The sequence below is a fragment of the Manis pentadactyla genome, chromosome 18 (assembly GCF_030020395.1).
Source record: "Manis pentadactyla isolate mManPen7 chromosome 18, mManPen7.hap1, whole genome shotgun sequence".
NCBI lineage: Eukaryota > Metazoa > Chordata > Mammalia > Pholidota > Manidae > Manis > Manis pentadactyla.
The window spans coordinates 21,427,467-21,439,734 of NC_080036.1; the positions used below are offsets into that span (position 1 = coordinate 21,427,467).

General features: G+C 40.2%; 1 protein-coding gene across 3 annotated transcripts in view; it reads right to left on the minus strand.

Moving 5' to 3' along the window:
* Positions 1-623: 623 nt before the first annotated feature.
* MCTP2 (multiple C2 and transmembrane domain containing 2) overlaps positions 624-12,268 on the minus strand; it is a 212,430-nt gene continuing 200,785 nt past the window's right edge. For all 3 annotated transcript variants that reach the window (XM_036878637.2, XM_036878636.2, XM_036878643.2), the window contains 3 exons: positions 10,077-10,186; positions 4,148-4,245; positions 624-1,987 (listed from right to left, as the gene is read on the minus strand). In XM_036878637.2, coding sequence (XP_036734532.2) covers positions 1,922-1,987; positions 4,148-4,245; positions 10,077-10,186 — 274 coding nt within the window. In that variant the 3' untranslated portion in view covers positions 624-1,921. The remainder of the gene's footprint in view (positions 1,988-4,147; positions 4,246-10,076; positions 10,187-12,268) is intronic.

A 12,268-nucleotide genomic window follows, 5' to 3' on the forward strand; every position in this document is an offset into this window, starting at 1 on the left:
AGCTAACATTCATTTCCAATGTCCCACGTCTACTTAATCAATTAACAATTGCTTTCCATATGCAGCGTATTAAAGGTTGATTTGGGTCTCATCTTGCATCCCGGCTGCCGTTGGTGCCTTAAACTTGACACTGAGCATCCCAGTCCGGCTATAGAGGGAAGCTGTCTAACTAAAGATGCGTTCTTGTCAGGCAAATTATTTCATTTTGAAATTCTATAGCAAAAGAACAACAATAAAGTATTGGTTCCACTTTTAAATAATAAGGGGTTATTTTGTTGCTGAAAGTTTTCATTCAAATGACTGATCAGATCTCACATGTCTGTTTAAAAATGTCTGACTTAGGTCGTTATAAAATGACAGACCATGATAAACTAGATGATGGCTGGGAGTGAGACAATGAGGCATTGTTTACACAGAAGATTGAGTAACTGCTTTAACAAAAGAGGTTTTTGGGTATCTATTGTATGTACAACTAAGAGATTTACTGGAGCTTTTATAATTTCTACAAGGCTCTTTTCCAGCCAGCTTCATTAACTTGAAGTAAATCAAATCATGCAGAAATCTGGCGCAGCCAGAAAGCAACCCAGGAAGATACAATATGAAGAAAAACAGACGCGGGATGATAAGGTTTAGAATCTTTGGCATTTTTCATAAACATTTTGTTTGAAGATTATTAAATTACAACCAGAGAGAAAAAGAAATAGTAAGGCTCATGATTAAATCAGGTCCTTTTACATCAACTTTTCTTTACAATACATATATATGGTATTATATGTGTATATATATGTACTGCATATACGAGGTATGTATCAAAAAATAGTCTTTACAACTTAAATATCATTTGAACAGAAAGATATTCGCATACTTTTTAATATATGCCCCAAATGGGGATTTTTACTGTGAAATGGTGGGGTATGCAAGAAGCAGATGCTATCCAAGGAAGACTTTGAGGTGGTACTTTTCTAGGAATGGGGAGATATCGTTTTATTATGTGTAGCTTATTTTGCCAGGAACAAAAGATCAATTTGGTCTGCTACGTATTTTCTCTTCCTGTTTAAAAATGTGGGAAAATAAGGGAATTATGACATCAGGGAAGCAGCCCCATTTGTTAAAATCTTGCTCCCCAACTTTTGTCTTTCTAAATGCCCTCAGAATTCTTTCATTCTCCCCTCCTTTCCCTCTTTCTGAAGCTACAATATTGACATTTTATTCCGGAAATAAGCAAAAACTCAAGTCAGAAGAAACGGCGTTGTAAGGTGAAACCTTCACTTCCCAGGTGAATGAGGCCTTCGGTCCCTCCCGGGGCGTCCATTGGCATCCAGCACCAAGAGGTTTACTGAAATTTTACATACAGGCCTTCAGTAATCACAGCTGAAAGATTCCCAAAGATTTGGGCTAATCCAATAATTACTAAAAATCTCTTTATAATATACATTATTTGGACAGATCCTGGCTGTCAAAGACTTGTTAATTCCAAGAGAAGACAGACTCACATGAATAATAACCTGAAAGGAGAATGGAAACGGGGAGTGGAAATAACTGACTCTTCATGAGACTCTGCCTCAAGGTATGAAAACAAGGTCAAAGTCACTCTTGAATCCAAGGGGTCTCCTGACTGTTCTCAGGGAGGGGGTTCAGACCATGGCAGCCTTTCTCTCCTATTTGAGAAGGGATGTTGGTCTTCCGCTGTGTCTGGGTCTTTCCTTTGGCTGGGCTGATCCACGTGGCAAGTAAGATACCCAGGCGGGCGGACGTGCATGTGCATGTACGTCTGTGCACGTGGAGAAGGGGGCAGAATGCAGAGAGGGCTCCGCACAGCACGCATTGCAGAATGACACTACGGGTACCACGGAAAGAGAGGTGGCATAGGTCCAATCAGCCGTACGGGATCGGGTGCTGGTGTCCCTCGTTGGTGTGTGTCCTAGACAGCGCTTCGCTTCTTCCGAAGGGGGCTCTGGCTGCAGAGCTTCAGTTCTGCATAATGCACCTGTGCAAACAAACAGCCGTGACGCTGGCCGGTAGGTAACCCTAGCTCCCCACAGTGTGTGTTAATGGCTCCCCAAGGACAAACCCAGGCAAAGGAAGGAAGGTTCAAAGGTAATGAATCATTTTCTAAACACAGGAACACGGAGGGATTAATTGCAGGAAGGATTTGAGAAGTTATGCATCATTTCTTGAAACCAAAATATTAAAAGCAGGTTTTTCTAATGAGATGCATGGGTTTCTACCTGCTTTCACCACTGCTGGATGATTTTAGTTGTGTGTGTGCCCGTGTTCAACCATAAGCGAGCCTGATAACTGCCTCTTGGGAATGTTTATCTTAGTATATGATACAGCAACTTCCTAAGAATTATTCATTTAAAAATATCTAAAATCTTAGAGGCAAGAATTTCTGCAAATTGTATGCATTTATTTTGCCAGAGAGGGAGAAATGTTGAAATTGATACTGGCCCAGAGTTTTATAGGTTTTTCTTAAAAATGAATTTCATTTACAAGGTAATGGGTAAAACATCTGTGATAAATATGAGCACAGGGGGAGTCCCCAGTGGCAAACTGTCTATTGTGTTATTAAAAAATGCTCTTGGTACACAGAGGATGTTACTAGCATACTGTGTATCCTCCTCAAATGCTCTTTTGTTGTATCCCCTGTATTCATGCCAGCTCCTATTGGGTGACTGCTCTGAGGACTGATGCCTGGACTATGCAGAGACAGTCTAGGCAGGGGTGGGGAAGCTTGATAGGAATTTCCATGCTTCAAGGATGAAAGCATGAACTTAATCAAGTGATGGTACACTGCAATCACATTGCTTTGGTGTGTGAGCTGATGGTGGAATGACTTTATTTAAAGTATTATATTACAGACCACATGTGCTCACTGTTTTTTTAGCATTTATGCCCAAGTCCCCAAGGACATCACGCCCCATGACATAAGCTGAGCTACACTTTGTCAAAAGCAGATGCTTAGAAAAAAAGCACCCTTCCCTTAGAGTGTTTTAGGACAGTCCCCCAGGGGAGTAGGGAATGGCATACCTGCCCACCTTCAATGCAAAACAAATGTGCCAGGTTACTGTTTTCTAATCACTTAATGCAAATGTTAATGAGTAACTTCACATTTACGGAGTGCATTTAATAGCTAATTATAGAATGGTGGTTAATGAAAAATAGCATCATGGAGTCTATTTTAACAGAGAACTTGGAATGATGGGAAAGAAACTCTAGGGGTCTTTCAGCTCCAGGTCTCTGCAATCTGGCCGAGCTGCTGGGAACCAATTACGATACAGTGGCCCAAAGATGAAAATCGATACTTGATTTGGGATTCTCTCCGATAATAACGGACTGTGTCTTTGACCATCGTGATGGTATTTCATGTCTTGGTCTCCCCCGTTTACCTGTTCAATAGTTTCTGTTCTCCATTAGCGAAATCATTGCCCACCCTCTGTCCCCTGGGTTTATAGCAGCCTGCTCTGCAGGGGCCTGGATCAGGGCCACTCTGGGACCTTCTAGCATTGTTGCTTTGCTTAATCTCTACGTATCCACAGAAACCATACAGCGCAGGACTAAGTGACCATTGCCTGTGAATAATACTTCTAACTGATCTCAAATTATTTCACACTGTTGCTGCCTCTCTGTGTATTAGAGTGAGCAGGGGCTTTGCCCTTAGCATCCCTAAGTCTTCAGAGGGAAAGGGATGGAAGGGAAGCCCAGAGATAATAAGGGCAAACAAGAATAAAAAGAGTAATCCTTTTGTTCCCTACCTTCCCTGAAAATGTCTGCCCTCTGGAAGAGGAAGAAAATAAGCAACCCTCCTTGAGCTTTGCATGTTTCCTTCTCCCACTCACAGAGCCCATCTTACCCTCTTTGGGGAGGCAAGAGATCAAAAAAAAGGAAAATGCCACTTCACTACAGCCACACAGTATGAGTTCCAGATCATTCTTAAGTAGCTCTTTTTCAGGATAATTTTCCCCAATCATCTCATGCTTTGGACAAAGGGTTTCCTGCCATCTCCCTGCAAGCCAGGTCTCTTTAAGGATTTTCTGATTCTTTATCTCAATTACTCACACAAGCACAGCCTTGCACTTCTCTGGCCCTGGCGCTAGCCAGACTTCAGTGTTGGGGTGCCTGTTGGTGGTGACCATTCGTTACATACCTTTTGAACATCAGACGGTACCCTGGAGAGGAAGTCTAGTAACTCGTTATTGTCGATGGCATAGGGGTTTCGAAGCTTCTTAGTAAATCTATTTATGCCTGAAAAATAAAACACCGTGAAATTGGCTTTGTCCGTCTGTCTATCTGTCTATCAAAACTCGCCTAACTTGGGAGGGGCAAGAGGGTGGCCTTCACAAGTAAAAATTAGTGTGAAAACAATTACTAGACCTCAAGTCATGCACACGTTGCTGTCATTTGGAAACATTCATAAATGTTTTTTTCTTGAAGGAAAGAAGGGGGGACTGTAGGAGAGGGGCTCTGCCTTCTTGAGCTGTGAAAATCCCATTACGATCCCAGCAGCAGGGCGGCAGGAACACATTACAACCGCGGAGCTCCCTGGCTTTTTCGGACTATGCTGATTAACAGTCTCCTTTGCTAGGAAAACAAATGTCCCAGATGGGAAAAGGCCTTCATGAGCCGGAACAAGTCTCTGCTCGGGGGGCTCTGGACCAAGTGCAGCACTGGGAGGCACAGGGTGGGAGTTGTTTTTTGTCCTGTTGTTAAAAAGAAGCTTGCAGAAATCTATCTCCCCGACTCCAACTCATTTTCACAGGTTTTTCTCTTCTCCCTGCAGAACAGAACTTGACATGATTGGACTTTAATGCCACAGAAAACTGTGAAAAGTTATTATTGGAAAATTATCTTACTATGGTTGTTAAGTTAATTTATGGACCGCAACACCGGGGCGTGGGTTTGTCTAGTCACTGGAGTCTGTGCTAATTTAGCACGGGGACAATAATTAGGAGGACTCGGTGTTTAAGATGTCTTTGGCGGCTGTACCTGCGGCGTGTGGGCGTGTCCAGGACAATCTCTTGTCTGTGGCTTCCTTTTCAGAGGGGAGCCCCTCTCAACCACCTCTGTTTCCTACACTGCTTCTGGAGCTGCTTTGCCCGTGTCCAGAGCTCATAAGCTGTGTGGTCTTTTCATCAATGCCAACCCTTTTTCACGATGGTTTTAACGCAGAAAGAATAGGTAGACTTCTGAAGTTTTGCCCCACGGAATGCTTGTTTAGCAAGGATCATACCTGCTAGGTAAACGAATTCTCACCTTAGGTGCACACTGACTGGCTTCTCCTCCAAAGCCAAGGTAACATGTAACTATTCAATAGTCCCCAACATATAAAAGGTTTAATGTTTTCCATCATTTAATATTATTTTGCTTTCATCTAAGGACTAGACTTCTTGCATGACCTTAATACCCCAGCACAATACCAAACTCCAGTCATTTCTTTAGCGGGTCAGACTTATATCTGCTTTGCAAATGGGAGCCAGCCATTGTTCATGAGTAAATGGTGTCTTGGTGGTCGGGCTGGGGAAGGCTTCTTGCAGAGGATCCTTTTTCTCTCAAGTCAAAGCTGCTCTATGCCTTTCTTGCCCCTACCCCCACAGCAAGCTTCATGTTTCTAGTTAAATTTCCCCCAGCCTTCCTTTAAACTAAAATGTTCTCCACTGTGTTATTCTAAAGACATTTAATTGTAGCATGGGCTTCTTGGCAAAAGCAAACAGACAAGGCAAAATGACGAAGGGAGACAAAGACGTACTGAGAAAAGATATATCTTCTATTGTTAATTATATATAGTGTGCGCATCTGGAGTCTTTACAATGAACATCAAGGCAGGGATAATATCACAGCCGATCAAAACACTGCATTCTTAGTCACTGAGAAGATTATAAACCTGCACAGCAGCTCAAATGCACCGAGAAGGGCAGAAATAGTCTATAATGCACTGAGACTGTCTATGCTTGAAAGACTTGGAACAAAAAATTGTAAGGCACTCAGACTGCATGTTTCAAAGGCACACCTTATTTTTTTAAGGTGTCACAGGCTCAAATGTCAATACCACCATATTATCTACCATGTGAGACCAAGTGTCCAGAGGGTATCATGTACTTGGGGCAAGAAACAGGGTTGTAGATTAGCAGGAAGAGCGGGACACCACTCTGGCTTCACCCTGTAGTAGCTGTGTGGTTTGAGAAAAATCACTCAACTTTCCTGCACCACTGATGTCTTATATTAAAAATTAAATAATAAAGACCTGCCTTAGCTAGTTTCCTAGGTTGATGGGAGAATCACCTTGGACAACGGAGGCAGGTGGATTCTATAATCTGACATTGCACAACAAGGAAGGGGGGAAATAGCATCATTAGTCTAGATGCCAATAAGCGAAGAAAACAAAGGAGGCAGATACAGAGAAGTCTTTCTACTACTGGGCATGTGATCATACACCCAGATTTGGAAGTTATGGCTTTATCCAGGAGCACAATAGACATACTCTTAGATTTTGCAGCCTCAGTACAGACACACAGAGGGCATATATGTTGTGAATTTTTACTTTGGCACAAAAAGAGAAGGATCCAAATACCAAAGGATAACATTTGGGAAATACGCAACCATTTAATGATTCCAGATCATACACTGAATAGATCAATGGAGTGGAAAGAGGCCCCCAGTTAAAAAAAAAATCACTGGAAGACAGACAGAGGAAAAATCACATGGCTGCTTTGCACATATGGCCCCTGGGGAGTAACCACTTGAAACTGAGTTATAACAGCATTTTTCAGATATTTCTATAAGTGATTGGCATGTAGCCCTGACTGTAATACACTGGTGGGCGTGGGTGAGGTGGGGCAGAGGGTCCCTGCTTCCTCATATAACAAACACTGAGTGCCTTGCATGCAGAAAATATTGTGCTATCAAATGGAGATACCAAGTTAAATAAGCCAGGGTTACTTCTTTCAAGAAGCTCAAAATCTAGCTTGGGGTATTCATATGTACCTTGAAAAAATTAAAAAGAAAAGTGCCTCAGTCCAGAACTGAGAAACTGTAAATTAAAGCATCTATGATGAAGAAGATAATAAAAGAAATACAGGAAACCTCTCAAAAGGGGCAGAAAAACCCACATGGGATCTGATTCTAAGAAATTCTCTGACTTCTAGGAATACATACATCAAATAAGTGACCAAAATTCAGAAGGTGTGGTTTCCTAAAGAAAATTTCAGATATCCTTCTTATACTACTTTTCACTTCATTTTCAAAAACTATGCTCTCAAACCAGGATGATATTGAATATCAACTCTATTTCAATAAAAAATAAATAGAAAGAAAACTATGTTCCCACACAAGAGGTAGTGGGCTCACAATGAAATGTCACCTATGTAGATCACAGGTACTCACCTTGGGCAGATTCATCCACTCACAAAATATCTGTCAAGCACTCCTCAGAAATCTACTATCTATTTTTAGCTGTCCTAGGAATTACAGGCCAAAGAGGAGAGCAAACTGTCTCACCCTCCAAAACCTGACAGTGAACTTGGTGAGTCACAGAATATCCCCCACTGGCCACTATGAAATTAGGCTGTTTTTATAGGCTTTTGTTCATAATTTTGGTACAGAATAAAAATTTCTATGAAAATATTATTTTGCTGTAGAATATGGAGATACCGTACATACAGTTAAATAACTTTGTTCCAAAGGGTGAAAAATATTGGAACAAAAAAAAAAAATCTTTGGATCTTATTTGCCACTTTTAAACTTCATGAACATGAGCAAGTCACGTAGAAATAGTCTTCTGATCATTCATAAAGTCAAAAGCAACACTGGATATTAAGGCATATAAAGTTCACTTCTTCTACATGGGAAAGTTTCTGCCAAGGATTCAATCATTTAAGAGGTTTGCAAAAGGAATATCTGGGGTGCATGCTAGCCAATCACTAATTTGCCCTGGAAAAGAGTGACAGGAGACTTGCATATATTCCATGATGGCATGGAAAGTTTTATATGATGTGAAGAGGCAATAGCTCATTTTCACTGTCAAGGCTTTGAATATTTAACCAATGGTAAGTTCATCAATAAACTACAAGCCCCTGTCTAGAATGTAAAACTAAAGAACCAGACACAGAATATAAAGCTCAAAGGGTTACTGTCAGCCTAAGAGAGCATAAAGAATTCCAGGCTATTTAATAAACTTCATCCATAAACTGAACGATAAATAGAGCAATCTCTCATTAAGTGGATGCCAGAAGTTACTGTTGGAAAGCTGCCAAGATCTTGGCGGATAAGACCAGAAGAAGCCGAAGTGATTTTTGGTAAATGGGATTGGAATCCCAAAAGTGATGATAAAAAGAGGAAATGCAGTATAGCCTTGTTTGTCCGGGGAGAGATTCAGAAAACCAAATCAAGTATGCATCAGAACAATGAAGAAATCATTGGGGAACAGTGTTTATCAAACTGACAATGCTATCAGCTGAACTGAAACACGCACAAAACACTGGCCAAATGATTTTAATTTTGAATCATGTTCTGATTGGGGTAAACAACAGTTTTAAGATCTGTGTTTTAAATGTCATTAGCAAATGGACTTGGAAACTAATTATTAAAGAAAAACAGTTAAGAAAGGATAAGATTATTCAGTCTATACAGAAAACATTCATATATAAGGTATTCAGGCAAATTCTTTCATAAAATATTCCTTCTTATTTAATAGGCTCTGAAGGGCTTTATGCTTTCTTTCTTAATGGTCAAATACGGACTGATGGGCAAGAACTGTTACCAAACAAAGCAATGAAAGACAAAACGAAGCATGGATATGAGAAGACTTTCCCCAAAAGTGAGGGCCATCCAGGATTAATACAGACCCCTGGAGAGGGAATTAGAATATCTTTTTCTTCTTTTGGGCTTTCTGCAAAGGAGAGATAATTCTTTATGTAGGATTTTTGCTTCCTGGACAGAATTGAGAATGAATGGATTATGCCCTTTCAAAATCATTCTACTTCTGAAATGTCATGAGTTATTCTATTATTCCTATGACTTTTCCCAATTCTGACTGCCTACATTTGGCTTTTTTTCCTAGCAGGATTCCATCTTGCTAGGTTCCCTTTGGGAAGGTCTACGCTGAATGGTTTTAGGAATGTTGCAACTTTCATTTGACATTTGCAGGCTCTCAGCTTCTTAGAGATGAACACATCTCAGTGCATCACTTATGTTCGTAACTTCTCTGAACATCGTAACATCTGAAGGTCCCTAGAATCTGGACTATAGCTGCAAACTCAACAGCAGTCAGAGGAACAATCAATGGACAACCAGGACTGCCAGGCTCTTATGGAGAAGGGTTGATTGCTTCTCTAACAATTAATTTGCTGCAATGTACTCTCCTTATATCAACCTGGAGCCCACCCAGCAACAGACACAAATATTCACAAGGGCTCTTTGCATTTTGTCCAACTGCAGCATGACTAGTAAATCAAGCCATGAAATGGATTCCACGTTTGACATTTTTGTTTCTACCTTTTTAAAGCAGCTAAACTTAATGTAGGCACACTATCTCCCCTGCTCAATAAGAGCTTCCTCTCCCTTCAGGCACTGGTTAGGTAGCAGTGACCAAGTGACCACCCCCTTCCTCTACTGCTTATGGAATTCAGTACTGAGTTCTTTTTTTTTTCCCCTCCTGGAGAAATGAAGTGTCAGGAGCAACTTAGCAGTGGCCAGATCTACTTTTAAATAATATGAAGGGCAAGATGCAGTTGTTTGCTTACTGTTTGGATAACAGTGTTTCCTGCAAAGTTACTGGGCCACAGCAATACATGATTCAAAAGTATTTATGACTATGAAAGCCCAAAGGGAAATCACATGCTCAATCACATTTTTATTTGATTGCAATTATGTAAGAGGCCTTTAAATATCTAACCTGATCATTGTTCATGCAAACTGGTCTTTTCAGGGAGGTCCTGGAGTTTTTGTTTCCCTAAATGTTTTCCTTTCTCTCACATTTAATTGCCAACAAGAACACTTAAAGTTTACAATCGCACTTTACAAATGAGTCACTGGTTCTTACCTGGAATTGATGGCTAGCAAAAGGACCATGCCAAACTTACCCCAGATTAAAATGATGTACCGAAGTGGAATGAAATACAAAGTGACAGTGGCCACTGCCAGGATCAAACAGGCCAGGAATGAAAGGAACGGGACCGTCCAGTTAAATGTGCTGTAGACAAACCACAAACATGTAATTTTGTCTGATGCTCAAGAACAGCTGTCTACTCCTCTTACCATGTTTACTTCTTAGTTACACAAACAAAAACGGTCTATTAGGAGAGCTTCTTTAAAAACCTGAAGATGGCAGTCTGCCAAACTGGGCACTGAAACACAACATCCTTGAGGAGAAGGTCAGAAGACCAACTGCCATTCAACGTGTCAGAATCGGGGTGGCTTTGCCTTCCTGGAACCAACAGCTTCTGAGAAGACATTTGGCCCCCCAAAGTGATTTAAAGCTGCAGTACTGTCATGATGGCTCCGTGCATGGAGATCTTCAAAATGGAAGGTTAGTTAGGTCACTTCCAAGTCAATATTTCTTTCTCAATTAACACACGGTTGCCAGTAACCGTCTAGACAAGGGAGGATATTACTACAGTGCTTCGTTGCTTTTCTGTTTTCTAATGACTTACATTTAGCATTTCCAGACTCATTTACTCCAGAAGGTTAGCAGTGCCCTGAAATGCACTGGGGAGCATTTGGCAATAAACCATTACACCACCCGTAGGCGGTCCATGTGATGTTCCCACAAATTACTTTCATGGGCCCACTGGCTCTTTTCATTGTACGGTTGCCTCCTCTGAACTTGTATGGCAATGCACATCTAGAACATAGGCTGAGGAATTGAATGTACTGTGGAAATCCTTGCACAGTCAAATTTGCTTCCCAATTTGTTGCTTTCCTGTCTTTTAAAAAATTTTTTAAATATTTTTTATGATTTTGTAAACATAAAAATTGTATATTTTACAGGCCCAAATTTCTCAATGTTTTCTCACTGATTTCTAGATCTGGGAATGCTTATAAAAGATGTCCTCCAGTCCAGCAACGGGACACCACCAGACTGAATAATCAGTACTTCCCCCACTTATGCCTTTTTCTAGGTCATTCTCATTTTCTACCACGTCGGTCTATTCCTGACTTCTCTCTTCTACTGTAGCATTTATATTTGAACTTTCTGGAGGGCAACATCACAGTATTTGTGTAAATGTTATATGGACTCCACACTTGCCCCCATAATGCCATGGCAAGAAGTTTAACCTGCAAATATCCTTGCACAGGGACAGTGTGCTGGCACCTGAATGTCTGCTGCAGTGATTAAAATGGGAAATAGCCTCTGTATCATTAATAGGACAGTATCTAAATAGAAGGAAAAATCTAAATAGATTTATACTCTGCAATATCATGCAGCTTTAAAAAGCAATGAGAATATAAAAAGAAGACCCACACAAACACCTCTGACTGTAACATAGAGGCTCAAAGTTAAAGGTTTGAAAAAATAAATTGCATAAATAAATGTGTGTGTATGTATGGATATATATATAATATCAACATATAGATATATAGATACAGAGAGATATAGATAGACATATTTATTACTGAACTCACACATGTACAAACATAAAGGTTTTTATCATGAAAAAAACCTCTGAAGGATATACTCTGAACTGTTAACGGCAGCTCAATATAAAAGGGGAAGGGGGGAAGGGGAAGGAGAGAGGGGGGTACAGAGAAGGCTGTCTGATTACTTTTATAATGGTTGCACATCACATTCATAATAAAAATAAATAAAAACAGAGTAAGATATGAAATCAGTACATCAAAACTAAAACAAATATGTAGAAACAAACAGTACACTCTGTGCCCTATTTTGTTTTTTTTTTAAAGCAGAAGATTAAGGAGTGGCAGACCCTGAACAAATCCATAACTAGGTAGCAACAAAACTGTGCTTTTTATCACTCTGGCATAATAATATATATTTATTAACCTAGTAGTTTACAATATAAAAATCATGCTCATTCCCATTTTTATTATCATCAGCAATTTACTCAGCAACTCTGATTTCGTTTTCCCATCTGTAGAATGGGAATTATAAAGGTATCTATTTTACAGAGATGCTGAGGGGAATTAATGAGTTAATAAATATAAATCATTTGAAAACAGTATCTGGCACATAGTAATCATGCAACAAGTGTTAGCCAGACTTATTTCTTTGTTATTGCACAAAAGTGATATAAATATGAAAAGAAAGCTAATT